The sequence below is a fragment of the Camelus ferus genome, chromosome 8 (genome assembly GCF_009834535.1).
Source record: "Camelus ferus isolate YT-003-E chromosome 8, BCGSAC_Cfer_1.0, whole genome shotgun sequence".
Classification (NCBI taxonomy): domain Eukaryota; kingdom Metazoa; phylum Chordata; class Mammalia; order Artiodactyla; family Camelidae; genus Camelus; species Camelus ferus.
The window spans coordinates 52027128-52048254 of NC_045703.1; the positions used below are offsets into that span (position 1 = coordinate 52027128).

General features: G+C 40.9%; 1 protein-coding gene across 4 annotated transcripts; it reads left to right on the forward strand.

The window, feature by feature from the left end:
• Positions 1-1470: 1470 nt before the first annotated feature.
• Positions 1471-20304, forward strand: ABRACL (ABRA C-terminal like). 4 transcript variants are annotated; one of them, XM_032485035.1, is made up of 7 exons: positions 1471-1590; positions 4863-4943; positions 6618-6690; positions 8150-8625; positions 9159-9341; positions 13512-13578; positions 19717-20304. In XM_032485035.1, exons 5-7 carry the CDS (start codon positions 9255-9257, stop codon positions 19899-19901), a joined length of 339 nt encoding a protein of 112 aa, XP_032340926.1. In that variant the 5' UTR covers positions 1471-1590; positions 4863-4943; positions 6618-6690; positions 8150-8625; positions 9159-9254; the 3' UTR covers positions 19902-20304. The 4 variants fall into 4 exon arrangements, with proteins under 4 accessions (XP_032340926.1, XP_006188561.1, XP_014417938.2 ...); XM_006188499.3 differs by lacking the exon at positions 9159-9341; XM_014562452.2 differs by lacking the exons at positions 1471-1590; positions 4863-4943; positions 6618-6690 and having other exon boundaries at positions 7837-8625.
• The last annotated feature ends 823 nt before the right edge of the window (positions 20305-21127 follow it).

Genomic DNA, 21127 nt, shown 5'->3' on the forward strand with positions numbered 1-21127 from the left:
TTCTCCTGCCTCCTGCTTGCGCCCTCAGATCCACTCCGAGGATCCCACTTCTTCCTGATCTCCAGCAGCCTACAGCCTCTTACTCTCCCTTACTGGGTAATGATGGTGACCAAGGGGATTGGTGACAATGCCAAGTGCTATGGAGAGCTGTGGGACAATGAGAACCGGGACAGGTAATTGTGTTGCCAATTGAAAGTCATTATTGACCTTGGACTAGAGAGTAGTTTCAGCAAAAAGGTGAATGCAGAAACCATATCATAAGTAGTGAAATAAATAATGGCTGGTGAGGTCTAGAAGCAGCAAACTTAAAGTGTTCTTTGAAGAAATTTGTGGAGAAAAAGAGAAAACCAAGGCTCAAGCAAGCAGCAGGACTGAGGTTAGGAATCGTGAATAAACCAGACAATTTATTAGGATTGTAGCAAGAGAAAAATGCTCCAACAGAGACATGAGAAAAAGGAAATCCTCTTTTGCTACTTCTAGGGACATTTGCATTTGGGGAAGGGACTTTTCCAGCCTTCAAATAAGTTTCATTTTGCCTGGACAGTATATTAAAAGCATTTCAATGAATTGCCTCACTAAAAAAAAATGAGAACTCTGTGTGTGTGTGTGTGTGTGTGTGTGTGTGTGTGTGTGTGTATCTCCAGATTTCTATCTGCTCTTGAAAAATGGTAAGAGTTAGCAATATTTGGGTCACAGATGTCATTTTTATTATTTGCCTGTCTCTAAAGTCATTTGAATTTGCAATGTCTGTTTTAAAGCAATCTATATTGCAGGCATAAATGAAGGTGGTAGAGCAGCTATTTGAGGGGGAAGAGACTTCCTGAGCATCCCTCAAATCTGGTAATGCTGCTGAGTCCCTACCTTGCCTAGGGATCAGATTACCGTCTGCTCATCTCAGGAAATTGCCCCTACCAGAGAGACCACGAGCGAGGGAGCCTGGGCAGAGACCAGAGCAGACCCTTTGTATTCTGCAGGATAGACTAAAAAGACATCAATGAACTATTGTAGCTGAAAAGCAGCAGAAGTCCCTTGGGATTCCTTGGAGCAACTGCTACCCCATGCTTTCCCTGGCAGCAGGCTTCACAGGCTTGTCCAGTTCTCAACCTCAACTGCACATTAGAATTACTTTGGGATCTTAAAGCACAGATGTCCCAGAGATTATGATTTAATTGGTTTTCATGGGTCCTGGTTGGCAGGTGATTCTAATGTGTAGCCAGGTTAACTCCCACTGTCATGCTTTGTGGCATTAACCCCTTCCACTCCAAGCCTCATGTCACCCACAGACAACAGCTTGAACATTTGGACTAGAAATTACATTTCTGAGTGCCCACCCTGACACCTAACTCCACTGTGATCATCACAGCTGCCTTCCTGGCTGCTCTTTGCACACAGTAGTTAGCCCCTCGTGACTGAGTTCACTGGTCTTGAAATTTTAACTCTCAGTTGGCAATGCTGACCATTTGGCCCAGGCTCAATAAAGGATAATGTAGTCTCTCTTTTACTGGAGCTGCAACAAAGACCCAGGAAAAATAAAGCGGAAGAACTGAAAACCAAATGAAACAAATCTAGAAAAGAGAAGAGTGACATATGGTAAGGTGACCAGTTGCCCTAAATTGACTGGCCAATCACAGATTTTACTGTTTTGATGAATCATTTTGGGGTAAGAATTTAGATTTCTTGTCAGAAAAGTAGGGGACCTAGCTTAGAACAGAGGTGATTTATAAAATTTTTTGGTTGGTGGGTTGGGAATGAGGGAAGAACTGCAAAAACTAAATAGTAGTTATCATCTTATTAAGATTCTTAATAATTTTCCAAATTTTGCTGATTTCTTAAACCACCTGTAACAGCTCTGTCCGATAGAAATTTCTAGGGAAATAGGAATGTTCTGTGCTATCCAACATAGTAGCCATTAAACACTGGTGGCAATTGAGCACTTGAAATGAGGCTACATGACTAAGAATCTGAATTTTTAATGTTATTTCATTTCAAATACTTTAAATGTAAATGAAAATAGCTGTAGGGGTTTAGTAGCTACTTGCTGTACAAGGCTTTATTTTTATCGTACTGTTGTCTACGGTAGACGGATTTTGGGGTGATTCCTCTCCCATGCCTCTTTTGTAGATAAAGAGGAGCCCTATGTATTGGACGTAGCGGACTTACCTGGGGGGTCATAATCAATCCAAACTGGGCCAATTAGACTTTCTTTTTCAAGAATCTGGAACTGAGATACTGAAACCTGCATCTATTTGGTAATGGTGAGCTGAACAAGTAGGGTTGGTGCTAGAGAATGTGCCATGGACTCTCAAAGCCATATGCAACCTGAAGTTATGTTGGGGTAGAGACTAGAACCTTTGCAGTGAAGAGGCGAGGGGGAAGATAAGGACCCGGAGGAGAAGGGAAAGAGGGAAGAAATCACTTCAAATGAGTGACTGACATAATACCTGAGCTTTGTTAAACTCCATTGTTTCTAATTTGGATGTTAGAGAAGAGGAAAAGAAAGAAAGAAAGAAGGAGGAGGGAGAAACAGAAAAAAGTAAAATAAGAAAAATCTTAATGTAAGTTCTAGAAATAATGGTGCTGCATATTGTCTAATAAGCAAGTTTAGAAGAGCCCTGTCTTCAGTTGACAAAGGTTCTTCACGTGGGAAGTTTGTTCTCTTTGATCACTTTCTGAGAAAGAGACATATAAGTCTCAGCACATAATGGTTTTCAGTAAATATTTGTTGAATGAATGAATGAACAGTGAGAAAATGAGGCACCTTCCCGAGCAGTCATATCAACCCTTTTGTGCAATAGCTTTTTTTTTAACCCCAGCCAAATCATCTTTATTTGTCCTCTGCTTTGGTTTTTAATTATTGTTTATTTGTCTTGTCCTTCCATTTTTTTCTTAAATAATTTTTTAAATTGATATAAATTCACACACCATAAAAGTTGCCATTTTAAAGTGCACAGTTCAGCGGCTTTTACTGTATTCATGTGATTGTATGATCTTCATGACTATCTAGTTCCAGAGTATTTTTCATCATCAAAAAAGATCCCCATACCCATTAGCCCTTTTCTTTCCTCTTTCTAGTCTCTAGCAATCAAGAATCCATCTGCTTTTTGCTGTGGATTTGCCTGCTCTGGACGCACAACTCCTGGGTATAGAACTAGGAGTGAAATGCTAAGTCAAGGAATGTAAAATGTATTTATAACTTTTTGAGGAACTGCTAAACTCTTTTTTACAGAAGCTGTCGCCAGTCATTTGCATTCCCACCGCTAATTCTGAGGGTTGTATTTTCTCTGCATCCTCACTAACACTTATTTCCCGTCTTTAAAAATTATAGCCATCCTACTGGTTGTGAAGTGATATTTTACTGTGTTTTTAATTTGGATTCCCCTGGTGACAAATAATGTGGAGCTTCTTTTCATGTCCTTATCGGCCATTTGTATTTCTCCTTTGGAGAAATGTCGCCAGTTTTAAATTGGATTATTAGTCTTTTCATGGTTGAGTTGTGAAAGTCTTTATGTTTTCTGGACATGAGATCTTTGTCAGACATGATTTGCAGAAACTGTCTTCATTCTGTGGGTTACTTTTCACTTTCTGGATGGTGTCCTTTAAACCACAGACATTTTTAATTTTGGTAAAACCCAGTTTATCTATTTTTCTATTGGTTGCTTGTGCTTTTGGTGTCATATCTAAGAAAATGTTATTTAATCAAGGTCATGAAGATTTACACTTATGTGTTCTTCTGAGAGTTTTATAGTTTCTGCTCCTACATTTAGGTCTTTGATCCATTTTAAGTTTTTTGGATATAATGTGATGTAGGGATCCAATTAACTTTTCCTTGTGCATATCCAGTGTCCCAGCACCATTGTTAAAAATACCATTCTCTCCCCATTGAATGGCCTTGGCTCTCTTGTCAAAACTCAACTGACCACAGATGAATGGGTTTATTACTGGACTGTCAATCATATTCCATTTTCTATACATCTGTTTTTATGCTAGTACCACTTGCTGTCATTTTGTAGTAAGCTTTGAAATCAGAGAATATGAATGCTCCAACTTTATTTTTCTTTTCCAAGACTGTTTTGGTTATTCTAGATCCCTTTCATTTCCATATGAATTTTAGGATCAATTTGTCAATTTCTGCAGAAAAGGATGTTAGAATTTTGATAGGGATTGCATTGAATCTATAGGTCATTTAGGAGAGTACTGCCACCTTTAAAATATTAACCCTTCCAGTCTATGAATGTAGGGTGTCTTTCCATTTATTTGGATTTTAAAAAATGTTTTCTCTTAGTAATATTTTGTATAAGCGCATGCACCTCTTTAGTTAAACTTATTCCTACGTATTTTATTCTTTTGATCTTATTACAAATAGAATTGGTTTCTTAGTTTCATATTCAGATTGTCTATTGCTAGTACGTAGAAAAATAGAAATATAACTGATTTTTATATATTAATATTATATCCTGCAACCTTGCTGAACTGGCTTATTGGCTCTGTTAGCTTTTTTGTGGTCTCCTTAGCAGACATCCTTGTCTTGTTCCTGATCTTAGGGGAAATGTTTTCAGTCTTTCATCATTGGGTGCGATGTTAGCTGTGAGTTTTTGTATGTGCTTGTTGTCAGGTTGGGGGAATTCCCTTCTATTCCTAATTTTTTAGTGTTTTTAATCATGACAGGGTATTGGATTTTGTCAAATGCTTTTTCTAAGATGATCATATGGATTTTCCCCTTTATTCTATTTTTTATAGTGTATTACATTGATTAATTTCTATTTGCTGAACCAATTTTGCAATCCTTGAATAAATCTCAGTTGCTCATGGTATATAATTCCTTTTTCCCATTGAAAATGTTTTTATTTATCTGTTTCTGCCAGGTACTGTCTTGGTGAGCAAAACAGACATCTGCCATTCCAATTATAGTACTAGCAGTATATTGTAGGATGAACTGAAGCCAGGTGAGTCTGGTGGTAAAGGAACCATTATTTCTTCAGGGAACAGATTTTTTTTTTAATTGAGGCATAGTTGATTTACAATGTTGTGTTAGCTTCTGGTGTACAGTGTAGTGATTCAGTTATATATATGAATATTCTATATGTATGTGAATATATATACATACATATTCTTTTTCACTGAGGGCACAGATTTTACTTTTACTTCTTTATATCACTCAGAGCACTCAAACAGTACTACAAATGGATCAAAAATTAGTGCATAAGATATGTAATAATCATTATTATTGCTATAATCACCAACATTAACATGAGCACAAGGTGATGACAATCTGAACTAGAATACAGATCCAAATGATAAATCTCATTTTAAGGAATAAGATAAAAATTAGAGACTGTTGGCCATAGAGGGTTATTAAATTTCCTAACATTGTTGAATAATCCTTACATTCCTGGAATAAGCCTTGTTTGGTCAAGATCCTCTATTCTTTAATTTTTAAGAAAATGTGTTATTGAAAAAGAACATAGCCACGGGGAGAAAAATATTTATCTTAAATGGCCAGATTGATGAAATTGCAAACTCAAACACCTGTGTAACCAGTACAAATCAAGAAGCAGAATGTTATCAGCACCCAATAAGGCTCCCCTCGTGCCCCATCTCATTTACTACTCCCCTCCTCCACCCAACAAGGATAATGACTACCCTGACTTCTAACACCACTGACTAGTTTTGCCTGCTTTTAAACCTTCATGTAAATGAATAGTAGGCTCATTTCACTCAACACTGCATTTGTGAGATTTAGCCATATCATTCCATGTAGTTGTTGGTTTTTCCTTCTCCTTGGTGGATAATTTCCATTATATGAGTATGTCACAGTTTATTAATCCATTCTAATGTTATTGGGCATTTGAGTAGCTCTACTTTAGAAATATTACAAATAGTGCTGCCATGAATACTCAGTAACTATTTTGTACATGTCTCTATCTACCTTTTCTGTTGGTATATACTCAGGATAGAATTGCTGTCCTAAAGATCCTTTATAAAGATTTTTTTCTATTCATTATAAGGCGGACAGTTATATTTTTAAACAAACCTTTAAATATGTTATTATTCTCCTCAGTCCGGGAACATGTAACTTCTTAAGTAAAAGTATTAGCCTGTATGTCATGCCTTATTTTGGGAATTATCTGTAGCTACACCAACCAGTACAGTAGTCATTAGTCACAGAAAGCTATTGAGCATCTGAAATGTGCTCCAAGTATAAAATACATGATAGCCTTTGAAGATTTAGTACAAAACAAAGAATGTATATCTCAATAATTTTAAAATATTCATTATAAGTCATAGTGATAGTAGTTTAGATATACTAGGTGAAATAAAACATATTAAAATTAATTTCATATTTCTTTTTTTTAATGTGGCTCCTAGAAAATTTTAAATTACAGAACTGGCTCACTATCATATTTCCATTGAATAGTGCTGGTCTATACTATGTAATTAAATAAATGGATAAACATTGTCTTACAATTTTATATGTACATTACTGAAAGTTTTTGACAAAGATCACGCTTTAAGCAACTTTGTACCCTCCAGTACTGGTGCATTGTTGCTGGTGCATGCTTGATAGTTAATAAATACTTCTTAACTGTTCACTAAACTTTATTTTCTGTTTTTTTTAGGTTAAAAATATTCCTAAAAGAACAGGAAAAGATGATGGCAAAAGTGAATGGAAACTGAAAGACTAGGAATTGGGTATGAAAAATATTACTTAGCAAAATTTTGATATTCTTTCATCCAAAACAACATTCTTGAATTATAATTCCTTATAGATTAACATGAAGTTTATGTTATGCTTAGTGCAGCATGTGTATAAATGAAGTATTTTTAGAGTGAGTCCATTTTTATATTAACAGGGGCTTTTACTTGCTTAAAGTAATCTATTTCTTTTCTTCTTTTTCTTTTCTGCCCATTGGCAGAGTACTATGAAACACTAGTTAGTTATAAAGAAGTGGCACACTACAGATTGATTATTCATTTCATTAGATACCATCTGAATGAAAAATTGTGATCACTGCTGCAAGCCAAAGTAGCCACATCCTGCTTAGAGAATTGCTAAATATGATCGTTTTCTTGAATTATAATTTTTGCATTATGTAGCCTTTGAAAGATATAAAATATTACCTCTTAGCTTTCTTTTAGTGAGAAAAAGACCTCAAAAGGACCTTGGAATAACCTTAAGCTTCATGAGAAAGCTTGACGAATCAGATCTTTGTTGAAGAGTAATCTTTTGGTGCTAGGGAACAGAGATTCATTTAAAGTCATACCCAAAGTGATAGGTGTTTACTGTGAAAGGGTAACAACTAAACCACTGTTTGGGAAGTAGCTGGATCCAGTGCAGACCTAGTCACCTGGAGACTCGTATCTTCTAGGGGAGCAAGCCTTTGTTGCGCTTAATGTATCACTGGGTCTCAGCTTCCCTTCGTGTCACTTCTACCACTTCGCCCCCACCCACTTTCTACTTCATCCTTGGTGTTTCCTTACTCCAGTGCTTTGCTCTGTGGAGTCCCACTTTCCCTACTGTTGCCTCAAGCCCTGTCAGCTTCAGCCTTTCTATCCCGTGGCTCATTCTCTGTATTCTCCCCTTTCAATTTCCAAGGGAGAATCTGATTGGCTCACCTAATGACCTGAGTCCCAGTTTGGTGAGGACTATTTGTACCAGGTCACCTCCTAGGGTGATGGCCAGTTTATGGACGCTGTCTCTTGGGTCACATGACTACTCTTAATCCAATCAGCTCCGGGGTGGGGGTGGGGACTTCTGGGGCAGTTATTTGTAAGACCTTTGTCCTAGGAATAATTTGGGTCAGTTCTTTCAGCAGGGCCTCTGTTTCCTTTTTGATGGGACTGCAGGTACAGTAAGCATATCACATGCGCGCGCGAGCGCGCGCACACGCACACACACTGATTAAAACAACAGTGACTGAAATAAAGGATGTATGAATGAAATGATTGAATTATGCGGTTAAATGTACGGAGTAATGAATGACGAGGGGAAGAAATCGGTATTGACCCACTGTCAAGAATTAAATTTGTCCAAATAAAGTTTCTTTGCAGTAGGACAAATCGGTTTTCAAAAATGCATTTTCTTTTGCCAATCAGACCATCCTGCTGTCAAGTCTGTAGTTTTCTGAGCGCCCCTGCTTCTCTTTTACAGAATCAACGTCACGTTCCTCCTAAGAGACCTCAGCATTTAGCAGGTTGGGGGCGCCTTATTTCTGACGTTAGGAGTCCCTGGCAGGAAGTCAACGTCCAGGATCAGATGCGGGGGACGGGATCCTAGGCTCCTAGTGGCGCGGAGGAAAGGTGGTGGTAATCGAAGCCCTGGGTGCGTTTTCCTAGAAGCCTCCAGCGCTCCGCCACCTGTCTGGAGTCGGCCCCCTTCTCGGGCGTCTCCTCTCCTGAGTTTCCTCCTCATAGGCTTGTCCCTGGAGTGTGGGCGGCCCCATTCCTGAGCGCTTAAACTCTCACTGCTCCCCCCTCCCGCCCCTTCCTCCTCCTGCACACCAGCCTTTCTCTTTGCCTCAGTCACTTCCTTCCTCAGCCTCTTCCTCCCCAGTGCATTGAAGAAGATAACCAGTCCGGATCGACGCTGCCCTAGTTTTTCCTCGGAAAAGAAAAGAAGCCGGAGAGGTGAGTGATTGCCCTGGGAAGATGTGGCCAGGTATAAAGGATGGACGTGGGTAGCGGGTGGAAGCCAAGCAGCTGGGGGAATGGTGGGCGGCGGGTGGAGAGCCGGGACGCGGAGCCCGCTAAGGCACTTAGAGGTTATAACTAGGACCGGGTTGAGCTGGAGCGGGGAACCGGGTGGGCGCGCCCCCCCGCACCCCACCTCTCCATCAGACTTCCGCACTGGGGTCACGTGACCTTTTGCCGGCGGGGGCGGACAGGGCAGCGAGCTGCGCGGTAAAGATTTTTTTTTTTTTCTTTACCACGGAGCGATGTGTCCGCTTTGCACTTGGGGAGCCAGTTCCGCAAGGCTGGTAGGGGACGGGCTAGGGGTGAGGGGATAGGCTCCCCCGTGTCTTCAGGGCAGCGGACTATGCAGCGCCAGAGGCGGGTGCAGATCTCTACGCCCCCGGTTATATGTGCGGGGTGGGTGGTAGTGAGGGGACACTAGCGACTTGGGGAGCCCCGGGCGAGGTCCATTTTCGTCTCCCTGTTAGGGCGCTTCCTTTTGGGGCGCGCCGGGGCGCATCGACCACCGGGGAGCGCGAGCCGGCAGCGCTGGCAACGGACTTGCGGAGACAAAGGCTTCCGGGATGCCGCCCTTCCCGGGGAGGCCGCCCCGGCGCCCGCCGTGCGCCCCGGAGAAGGGGCCGAACCCCGCGCTCCCCAACTCTGCACTGGTACGGGTGGTGACCATGTGGTGGCCTGCTGGGCACTGGGTCTTGGGACCCCTTCCGGGCCACCTACCAAACTTGGTGCAGGGATGACCAAATATGGAGTGTGTGCGCGCCAGCGAGGAGGCAGGAAGGAACCCAGTCATCCTTTGACCTGCATCTGCTGCTGGTCGGGGATTTGCAAAAGAGGGCTGGAAAACAGTGGCCGGCCCTTGTATGGAGAGGTGGCTCCTGATCCCCAGATGGTCCCACTCCAGTAGGCTTATTCCTTCACGTTAGAAAATCTCCAGGTATTGCCTCCAAACTTAAAACAAACAACCCAAATCAACCAACCAGAGAAACAAAAGCTATTAAGAGGGTCCTTAAATATATTCTTATGTGCATATTGATGGTGGAGCATTTCAGCATATGGCCCAATCCTCCCACATTCCACTTCCTTTGTGATTCCCACGCACAATGCCTAACTGGATTCTGTCACAATTAGAGGGCTCGACTAGCATCTGCCATCGCCTTCCCCCGAGCCTCCCATTGAGGGGCTCTTTCCCTTAGACTTGCTCTGCCCGTGGGCTCACCTCATTGTTCTTGATCTTGCTGCCTAACACCCGTCTCAGGCTTCTGTCCTTATAAAATGTCATGGGCCTCCCAAGGATTGTGCAACAATGAGTAGTTTATACTCCTTTGTCCTCATTAAATAAAGAAAGAAACCATGCCAAATTATGTATGCGAGCAATAGTTTCTAAGCCTGTTAATTTCCTACTTGGAAGGGTCTGTGCAGGGAGCCTTTCTTGCTTTGTAAGAGTTCTGCCTTTGTAAGTACTCAGCATGCAATGTTTCACACAAATACAACTTACTGTTATATTTAGTGCAGTTTGCATGATACCCAGCATAGAAAAAGAGAGGGAGAAGCAGAGTGATGCAGTAGAGACAGCATTTAGCTGTAGGAAGCTCCTCTGAGTCAGTTTCATCATCTGGAAAATGGGGGTAGATAATACTTGGCAAGGTCCTTAGGTTTACATGAATTAACACAGGTAAGGAGTCTCAGGTGTAATTAATGACAAAGAAGTTCTGATTGCCTCCCCTTAAAATTGGATGAACACACATCTGCTTAATATGATGTAGGTATTCATACTGCATAATAGTGGGGTTTCCTCTTGGAGTCTCATTATTAAAGGAGAACTGGGTCTGGTGTGTGTGGCGGGTGGTGGGTGGAAGGCATGGAGAACGATGTGAAAGAGACAAATGTTCAGAGTGGGAGGAAATCAAAGAATCTGAGAACTAGAAAGGACTGTAATCCCCTTGAACATTTTCCTTTCTCTTTTGATTTCCAGTGTGGGCTAATTTCTTCATCAACCCTCACAAATCCATACTATTTCTGCAAACTTTATTCATTGTTAGGCTGTTTTAATTGTTAGAGAATTTTTTTCTCATATGACTTCTAAATCTGCCTTTCTGTTCCATTTATCCATCCTATCTGCAACACAAAACAAGACTAGTCATGTAAGTACATAAAAGGAGCTTTAATTAAAAAAAAAAATAGCAGGTGTTCTCTAGGGTAACTTTAAAAGTCAAGATTCTTTAGAATGCAAGTGACAGGAACTTTATCAAACCAGCACAAGCAAAACCAGGAAAGATTGATTGGCTCCTGTAACTGGAAAGTCCAAGGTCATCTACAGGCTTAATCATTGTTATGTGGGTGGATTTTTATTTGTGTTAGCTTTATTCCTGGCAGGCTTTTTTCACGTGGTAGCATTTACATAGGGGCCATAAACTTACAACCCGGTAGGACAATGTTGTTTTACTCGTAGTCCTGGCAGAATTCCTGGGCTGAACCCATTGTTCAGGATGGGGTCACCTAGCGTATGCCTCAAACCAATTATCCTGACTTTGAACCACTCCTGGAATCCAGGGTGAGACTCTATCCAAGATACATGGGTTTAAAGCAGGGAAGAAAAGGCTCTATTCAAACAAGAGTTAGACTTCTGGTGCCAGAAGGCAGAATGGGTCCTGAGCAGGGAAATATGACAGCTGTCCACCGCACTGACATTCACAGGTTTTTTTGTTTTTTGTTTTGTTTGTTTTTTACCATTATTCTCATGCTGTGTCTTTGAGTGTGTCCTCTGGGTGTATTTTAGCTTTTTAGTGCCTCTCTTTAACTGTCTTGAATTAAGTATAATTTTATAAATATAATTTCATCAATATAAGGTTCCTACATTTGGATACTATAATTCTTGTTATTGGATTTGATGTAGATGCATTAACCTAAGAATCTTCTTAAATTATGAGATTTACCCAAAAGTGTAGCAGATGCTGCTTTTAATCATTAATTGATAGAAATCTGAGGTCCCAATCAATATCATTTAAACACAGATGTAATTCTTGTTTTTTAAAGCTACCAAGAATTAGTTACAATCTGTCTGAATGTTTCTTCCAAATCATCACCCCAAAGTAAACCATTCACACTATTCCACACTTTTAGTCCCTTATTTTATTTGTAAAACTTACGATTTCAGGCTGACTGAATTGACGCCTCTTCTGCCCAGCTGCTCATACTTTGTGATCCTCATGTGGCTGTTTTCACTGTAAATTACTGTCTTCCTGTGGAAACATCCTTCTTTCTTTACTTTACTTCTTTGACCCAACAGAGTTGGGGTTCTCTCCTCCACGTCTACCTGCTCTTTCCTATTTCTTGCTGGTATTTCTCTCCTCCCACTTTCTGTGTGTTTGCCAGGCCCCTTTACCTTCCCTGTTCTGTCTCTGAGTGCAATTCCTCCCTCCCAGAGTGCCTCTCTGTTCCTCACTGAAAACAGCAGCTCCATGGTAACAACTCCCACAGGTGTGGGTCCATCCCCTCTCATGCCTCTGCTCATTTTTCAGTCTGCAAACCAATTATTTATTGAATTCCAGCTCTTGGTGCCAGATATGATTCAGCAGTGAGCATAACACTAGAGGAGTTCACTGTCTAGTGGTTAAAGCTGAGAAACTGGTCATTACGATCAAGTGAAATGAAGAGGGTGCACGATGCTGTGGTAACACACATGGGGGTGCTCTCCTACATCAAGGTTTCAGGGAAGGCTTCCTGGAGGAGGTGATGTCTCAGCTGGGACTGGATGTGTGGAAGTTAGTCCCAAGAAAGAGGACTAGCTGGAGCCCAGGTTGAAGAAGAAAGAGTATGTGTAAAGGCTGGAGGTGAGTGAGGGGCATCTGAGGAAAAAAAAGAAGCCCCAGGTAGCTGCCACCTGGAATTCAAGGGGGTAGATTTGAGGTGGCTGGAATGGTGGGCAGAACCCAGCCCATGGAAGACCAGTCAGCCAAGGGAAGTCTCACAGCTCCTGTCAGTCCTGGACTCCTCCTTATCCAAAGATGAACAGTCTTCACCACAAGCCCTCCATTGCAGTCAGGTTGAAGGGGTGCTGCTGGGGAAAGACACGATGCCCCTGCGTGTGACCCGGAAGTCGTCATGGCACTGACCCGATGGTTTTAAAATTGCCTAGTGGATCCGCCTTCCTCACTAGACTGCAGGTTCCCAGAGCCAGGGGATTGTGTTGGTTTATCTTGGTACCTCCAGCTCCTGGCTTAGGGTTTGCCCAAAGTGTGCTGCGGTTTTTTTGGTTTTGGTTTCGGTTTCAGTTTTGGTTTCTGTGCTTTTGTAAATGCTCTCCCCTGTGCCTGGAACATCCTTCCCCAACTGTCTACCTGCCACTCCTCCTCAGTGACCTCCATGAAACCTTCAGTGGCTTCCTCCTTCTTGCTCCCTTACTGCCTTGGACCCACACTCAAAGAGTGTTTGTCACATTGTTGCTCATTCCAGGCCTTTCTCTGCTTCTGGAAGGTGAGTTCCCTGAGGGCAGGTCCTGTGTCACTTACCTTTGTATTTTTGGCACTTAGCAGAGCATGGGCTTAGAGTTAACAGTGGTGCAAGGAGAATGGCTTTATTCTTCCCAATTGTCTGTGTAGCGTAAGGGTGGGGTCACCCTGAGGGGCAGTTATAAAGACAGGGGAAAAAATGGAAGTACTCTTGAGCCAGGTACATCACGCAAGTATTTTAGGAAGAGGGACTTGGTAAATTAATAGTGACAAATACCACATGAAAAAAAGAAAGGGCCCTTGGATTTGGCAAGATGTGCTTAATGGAATGTAGAGACTGTAATAATCCAGATTTATTTTTTTCTCCCCCAGGCAGCAATGAATGTGGATCACGAGGTTAACCTCTTAGTGGAGGAAATTCATCGTCTAGGTTCAAAGAGTAAGTATTATAACACAGATACAGTATTTCTTCTGAGTTTGCCTTGGGGCAGGTAGGACTGACTGTTTTGGTAAAAGCCTATGAGGGGTCGTCTGGGGCTTCAGAATCCAGTTGTGGCAGCTCTGCCATCAGCCCCAGGCGATAACTGCCCTCAGTCGGGAAGTGATTTCTAGAGACACAGAGCCGCCCTCAGTCAGGAAGAGCCCTTGGGGCATTGTGATTCTGATGCAAAGAATGGTGGAGATTTTCATTATCCTTTGAATGGAAAGAAAATCGCTATGCTTCTTTAATCTGGCTGCATTGAAATCCTGTTCAAATTTCTATTTGTCACGCTATTAAAATTCATTTTTTCTGCTTTACCCTGCCACCATTTTGCAGATTTCCTAATGACTAGGGACTCAGGTTAAAATTGTAATAAATTATCTTCATTTTCTCCAAATTCTTGAGTTTTGTCTAATCAGGTATTTATGTACGTAAAACTAAAAGAACTTATCCTTCAGCTAGGTTTCTTTTAAAGTCAGCTTTTCCCTCAGCAGCATATAAGCAGCTACCATAAAATTGGTGACACGTGAAATTGGTAGTATTAGTGTCCTTCTCCTAAGGTGTAACGAAAGGAACTATTATGCTTGTAGCTGTAGGTATTCGGTACATTTCAGATCAGCCCTGCAAGAGTTTGGGGAGCATTTTGAAAACTGTAAAAGTAATAGACATATTCAGCAACAACTAGGAGTAATAGAACCCAAAGTTTTAAAATTACATCATATGAGTGAAAAACAACTTTAAAACGTACCTTGTAAGAGTTGTCATTATAGCTTGATTCTTCTTATAGCTCTGTCTACTTATGAATCACAAATCATTTGAAATAATGAGATACTTTGAAAATTCAATTAAACCATTAGTATCAAATGCTCCGTGTTAGTTTTCTATTGCGTATGTAACATTGCTACAGGCTTTGGGACATAAAACAACACGTTTAATATCTTAATGGTTATGTAGGTTAGGAGTCTGTCTTAGTCTGTTTTGCTGCTATAATAAAACACCTTAGACTGAGTGGGTTACAAACAACAAAAATTTATTGCCTATAGTTCTGGAGACTGGAAGTCTGAGATCAGGGTGGTCTCATGGTCAAGTTAGAGTTCTCTTCTGGGTCTTCTTGTATCCTCATGTGGTAAAAAGGACTAGGGATCTCTTTATAGCCTTTTTTTATCTATCTATCTATCTATCTATCTATCTATCTATCTATCTATCTATCTATCTATCTATCTATCATCTATTACTATGGTTACATTGGCTTATAACATTGTATAAGTTTCATGTGATACCTTCAGCATGCTCACCACCAAAAATTTAGTTTCCACCATCACCATACAGTTGGTCCCCTTTATCCACTTCCCCGTCTCCCCCCGCCCTCCATCCCTCCTATATCAACATGTTTGTTTTGATTTGGTTTGGTTTGTTCTTGTGTTTGGGGGGTTTAATTTGTTTTTGAAACTCCACATCTGAGTGAAATCATATGGTATTTGTCTTTCTCTGACGTATTTCCCTTAGCATAATGTCCTCAAGGTACATCCATGTTGTCACAAACGGCAGGGTTTCGTCCTTCTTTTATGACTGATGAAACCTTGCAGCCTCTTTTATAGGCCATTAATCCTTCTGACTCCTGACTTTACATCCTTACATCCCCACGACTTTAGCACCCCCCGAAGGCCCCACCTGCTGATATCATCACCTTGCAGGATTAGGATGTCACCATATGAATTTTAGAAGAACACAGCCATTCAGACCAGAGCAGAGTCTGATAAAAGTCTTCTGGGCTAAACTCAAGGTGTTGGCAGGGTGTGTGCCTTTCTGGAGGCTGTAGAGAATCTGTTTCCTAGCCTTTGTCTAGCTTTCAGAGGCAGTCTGCATTCCACGTCTCATGGCTCCCTTCCTCCATCCTCAGAGCCAGGAACAGCTGGTTGAGTCCTCGCATTGCATCACTCTGATCACACAAGGGAACGGTCTTTCCTAACCCTGTTCTTCTCCCACCCACTTCACCATATCCACGGGATGGAAGTTTAGTGAGTCTTATTTTCAGTGATGCCCCTATCTGTTCCCCTCATTTCTGTGTTCTCAGTTTCTCCTTGAGCTCTGTGAGGTCATGTCACTCTTGGGAGTAGTACCTATGTTTGTATTGTTAAAGATATTAAAGGTGCCCTTCCAAAGATGTGTAGGATTTTCATCTCTCGTAGACCTTTCTCCATGTCACCTGCATGTTTGTTGGTCAGTCAATTGCATTTAAAAGTCTAACCTCTGTATCCCTAGCACAGTGTTATTCTACTAAGGCAAACTGAACCTGTACTTCAGAAGGAGCAGCTTTATGAACTAGATGACTACAAAGTAATTATCGTAACTTCTGCAAGGATGAAAATATTTTGAACATCGCAGCTTCACCAGGCTTCCTTGACCTTCCTGTTTCCGGTCATGGATGACTTACTGAGTTGGAAACCATCTATGGGGATATATTATCTACTAACAGGTTATGGTTAATATTTACATTGTGTCTAGAATAAGGCTGACTAATCTAAATTATGATTTAGGTTTATCATGTGAAGACTAATCTAAATATGATGTATTAGGTGAAGTTGGAAATTGATGAATTTAATTTCATCTGCTTCTTTTAACATAAAGTTCTTTATAGTCTCTCATTTTTCATTCAGCAGAAAATAATTAAATGAATAAAGATTATCTGGAGATTTAAATTCTTCCATTCAATGAATATTTCTTGAGTGCTGCCTTTGTGCTCAAGTGCTGAAGATGAGAAATTAAATAAATTCCCTCTTAGCCCTGTGGGCCTCTAGGTAGTGAGAAGACATAGTCTGGAAGCATGTGCTGGGAAGTTGTTTAAGAGCATGTGCTCTGGAATCAGGCTCCGGAAGTGAATCCCAGCTCCTCCACATACTTGCTGTGTGACTTGGGGCATATTTCTAAACTTTTCTGTGCCTTGTTTTCCTTACTCATATAACCATAATACTCTATATCAGTGAGTATTGAAGACACTTGTTTTTTCACAGTTTAAAATCTCTAAAATAAGGATGTATTTTATAATGCATGGCATTCTATAGTTGAATTGGCAGTTTAATGGGAACATAAAATAATGGTACTTCTTGCAATCAATTGTGTCTTATCTTTGACAAAATGGTTAAGTGAGTTTTAATGACTGTGAAATGCATTGAACAGTTCTAGGAACATAGCAAGTACTCAATAAATGTTAGCTATTATTACTGTAGTTGGTGGTGAGTGCTTTGATTGATAGATACTCAATTTTATAAGAAAACTATTAACCTATTGAAGGAATCACAGAGGACTTCTTAGAAAAGGTGACACAAGTCCATTTTTGAAGAAAAAAGAATTTAGCTAGAAATGAGGGTCTAGGATGCTGGGCAGATGGCTCCACATGGGCAAAGTTGCCAGGGCAGGTGACTCTTGTCACCTTGGGTAACAGCAAGTCACTCATTTTGTCTGGATCACAGGGGCACAGAAGGGTCTGGCAGGAGACCATGTGAGTGGTAAGTGCAAGGGCCAGCAGACAGAGCATCTTATCTGTGAGGCCATGGACTTCACTTCATTTTGAAGGTGATAGGGAGCCACTGAAAGATTAAAGTAGAAAAATGTCAATTAAGTTTGCATCTTATGAAGTTTCTTCCACATTTTTTATTCTGCACCAGTGTGGAGGATGTATTGCGAGGAAAAATGGAGGAAGGGAGGCGCGGGGTCCACAGAGAGGAGAGGCTGGAGCAACAGAAGATACAAAGAAGGTGGCATCACCTAGACATTTGTCAGATTGAGGAGTGAGTGGGCAGAACTCCAAGATTCCAGCCAGGTTTCAGCCTTTGGTGCCTTTTAAAAACCTAACTTAAATTGACAGTTTACCATAGGCTGGGCATTCTATGAAGGATTTTACCTTTATTTTATCTTTTAATCTTGCCAACAACCTTGAGAGAGGTGTTTTTACCCTTGTTTTATGGACGAAGTAACCATAGCTCCGAGAGCTTGAAGGACCTGCCAGGTTACCAGCAACTTCAATTATTCCTGTAATCAGTGAAAGATTCTCACTGCAGACAGAGGATCCTGCTGCTAGAAGTTTAAAAATCGAAGATATACATCTTTGCTTTCCAGGCCAAGTGTGGTCAAATTCTCTGTTTTCGTTTACAAACTTATTTCCTCCCTCTCCTCTTCCAGAGTTAATTTGAGGTGAGTGCGTTAGTCTCTCTAGTTTGTTCCCCTGGACACTTACTTGTCTCACCTGTGCCTGTGGCTGGGCACATTCCCCCATTTGTCTCACCTGTAGTTGAACCAATGATCACAGATCAAGTGCTCAGCGTGTGCCGGGCACTGTGCTGTGTGCTTTAGAAGTGGGTCCCCAGCCACACTGTGTGGGAGGTATGAGGATCCCCATTTTACAGATGAGGACACTGAGGCTTAGGGAGCTTAAGCAAGTTCCCAAGGCCAAACAACTAGCAGATGGGCAAGCTTTCAACTGAGGACTGTCAGGTTTTCAAAAGAAGCTTTGTGTGATACTCCTTTTGAAGCCCCAAACAGGCACCACCTCCTTCATGAAGTCCTCCCTTACCATTCTAGCCCGAAGTCATCTTGCTCTTGACGTCCAATCACCTACTGCTTTGTACCGTTGCTTTAATTGTAAGTTTCTTGTTTCCTCGTGGGAACTGAAGCCATTTCTTTGATAGCTAGAAAGTGATTCTGTACTTCCTTCTCTCTGCCTCTAGTGCCCAGCACAGCGCTGCTCTCACAGTAGGAGTTTACTAAGCCTCCCCTTGGAAGTTCTAGCAGGGAAGTGCAGGAACTCAGGAGCCCTTCTCACTGTGATGGCCGTCTTCTTGACAAGGGGCGCAGCTTTGGGAGGGAAGAACTTGGAGCAGCAGTAGGAAGGGGTCAGGTGTTCAGCCAGGTAGATCTAAGCAGTCAGTCCACAGTGGGGAGGTGTCCTAGATTACCCTTATCTTCGAGATTTCAGTTGATTGACTTTTAACCAGAGATCCACCTTTTGTTTACCTTAAAAAAAAAAAGACTATTATTTTTTAAAGAGCAGTTTTAGATTTACAATAAAACTGAGAGGAAGGCACAGAGATTTCCCATATACCCCCTACCTCTTCACCTACACAGTCTCCCCTATTGTCAACATCACCCACCAGAGTGGTGCCTTTGTTACAATTGACGACCCTACACTGACACATTATTATCACCCTGAGGCCATCGTTTACATTAACATTTCACTCTTGGTGGTGTACCTCCTGTGGGTTTGGACTAATGTGTAATGACATGTCTCCATCATTTTATAGTGTCATACAGAATATCTTCATCACTTTAAAAATTCTTTGTGCTCTGCCTGTTCATTTTCCCCCAGTCCTAATCACTGAAAACCACTGATCTTTTCTCTTAGTTTTCTTTTTCCATAGTTTTGCCTATTCTAGAATATCCCGTAGTTGGAATCATACAGTGCATAGTTTTTTCAGATTGCTTTCTTTCACTTAGTAATACATATTTAAGGTTCCTCCATGTCTTTTCATGGCTTAATAGCTCATTTCTTTTTAGTGTTTGCCTTAATTTTTAACATCTATATTAAAACTGGCCCTCAAACTAGATACTCTTGGCATCCTTGTAAATACAGATTTCTTAATTTTTAAGGTTACCACTCCCATCCTGGTGTTCTGAGCATGTTCAGAACACAGAGAAACACTGCTCCTGACCTGGGGTTTCTCTTGTGTTTATTATTTTTATTGATTCAACAACTTACATAGCAATTAGAAAATTGAACTTTAGACAGAGGAATTGTCCACTGTAGAGATACTATATTGGTTCTTTTCTACTTTTTGTCTAGATGATACTAAGGCTAGGAGACATACAACACACTGCTTTTATTCTATCACTTTTTGAATCTGGCAAGACGCTGCATTGAATTTTTGACTATAAACTGTTAAATTGTAATCTTGGTTAACCTATAATTAGAAGTTTATTGTAAAATGACTATTACCCAATAAAAAATGTTAAAAAATGTTTATTAAAGATTATGTCTATCTGCCGTACATGGCAGCAAGAAACAGACTTTGCATTGGCTAACGTTGTGTTTTCTCAAATTAGATGCTGATGGAAAACTAAGTGTGAAATTTGGGGTCCTCTTCCAAGATGACAAATGTGCCAACCTCTTTGAAGCATTGGTAGGAACCCTCAAAGCTGCAAAACGAAGGAAGATTATTATGTACCCAGGAGAGCTGCTTTTGCAAGGTGTTCATGATGATGTTGACATTGTATTGCTGCAAGATTAATGTGGTTTGCATAGCTTTGTTTATTATTTTTGTGTGTGTGTTTCTGATAAACTGGAATGTTAAGTCAAAGGACAAACATTTGAGCATACTTAATGTATTTTTATAGAACTTTGTAAACAAACAGGGACTCATATTTTACAAGTCTGTCCTTTTTTATATCTTGAGAGCAAATTTATGTATTACACTGTAAAATAAACAAAACCCATTATTTTTCTCAGGAATCTGGTTGGAAAATGTAGGCAGTGAGGCTTTTTTGGTTGGGGTGAGATTGTTTCATAAATCATTCTTAGACAGTTTCTACAGATATTTGACATTCTGTGAAATCAAGAAGCAAACTTGAAAGACCAGCTCCCACAAGGAATATTATAATCTTTATGTAATAAAAACATGTAACTCTCCTCAAGTTGCCTTATTACCTTATTTTGTCATTTAAGAGTTTTGTGCCTCTTAAAATCCATTTTTTGCATTAAGATTAGGTAACTGCAGAAAAAGTTACCTTAATTTGAAGAAAAATTCTCTTAAGAACCATAGAACTTAAAAAGTAGGGGTGGTTAGTGTTATGATTGTGCCCTATTAAAAAATATTTGATTTTGATGCCTGCGATGTGCTTACTGCTAGGTGAGGGGACATGACAAAAAAAAGGTAACCTAAAAACTTTACTTTCTAAATGACCGACCTGAAACAATACAGGATTATCTATGATTACATGTTGCAGCTTGTAGTATAGAATTGAAAACGATACAGAAGCTTAAGGAAGGTAAAACCAGTGAAAGATATGATGGTTGGAAAAGGTATAGAGGAGGCAGAATTTGCCAGATTGGAGCTGATTAAGTCCAGAGGGAAAAAGAGGGATTGGGTGAGGGTGATGACTCAAGGTAAGGCAGAAGGACGTGAATTAGCAGAGAATGATCTTGTGAAAGGTAAGGTGTCAAGCTGACCGGAATGTTGGGGAGAGAGGTGATTCAGCCTGTCTAATGAAGGTGGAACCTGGGAAACCAGGGAGAGGAGTCTGAACAAAAATTGGAGCAAGGACGTTCCATGATGAAGGTGATGTTCAGTAAAGGTAGCTCTGCCACTGGTAACTAAGGTGGATTGTAGAGAGTACATGTAGTCAGACAAGCCAGCTGAAACAGTGGTCAAGAATATCATGGGGATGGTGATAATGGACAGGCAGAGGAAGGATGGACTCCAAGCCCATTTTAAAGGAAACTGAAACTGTCTATCTG

Excerpts from the sequence above, each read along its gene's own strand:
- ABRACL (XM_032485035.1), top strand. The coding sequence starts at position 9,255 with ATGCCGCCCTTCCCGGGGAGGCCGCCCCGGCGCCCGCCGTGCGCCCCG. Across the intron at positions 9,342-13,511 it reads CGCTCCCCAACTCTGCACTG|GCAGCAATGAATGTGGATCA; the intron begins GTACGGGTGGTG and ends TTTCTCCCCCAG. Across the intron at positions 13,579-19,716 it reads TCATCGTCTAGGTTCAAAGA|ATGCTGATGGAAAACTAAGT; the intron begins GTAAGTATTATA and ends TTCTCAAATTAG.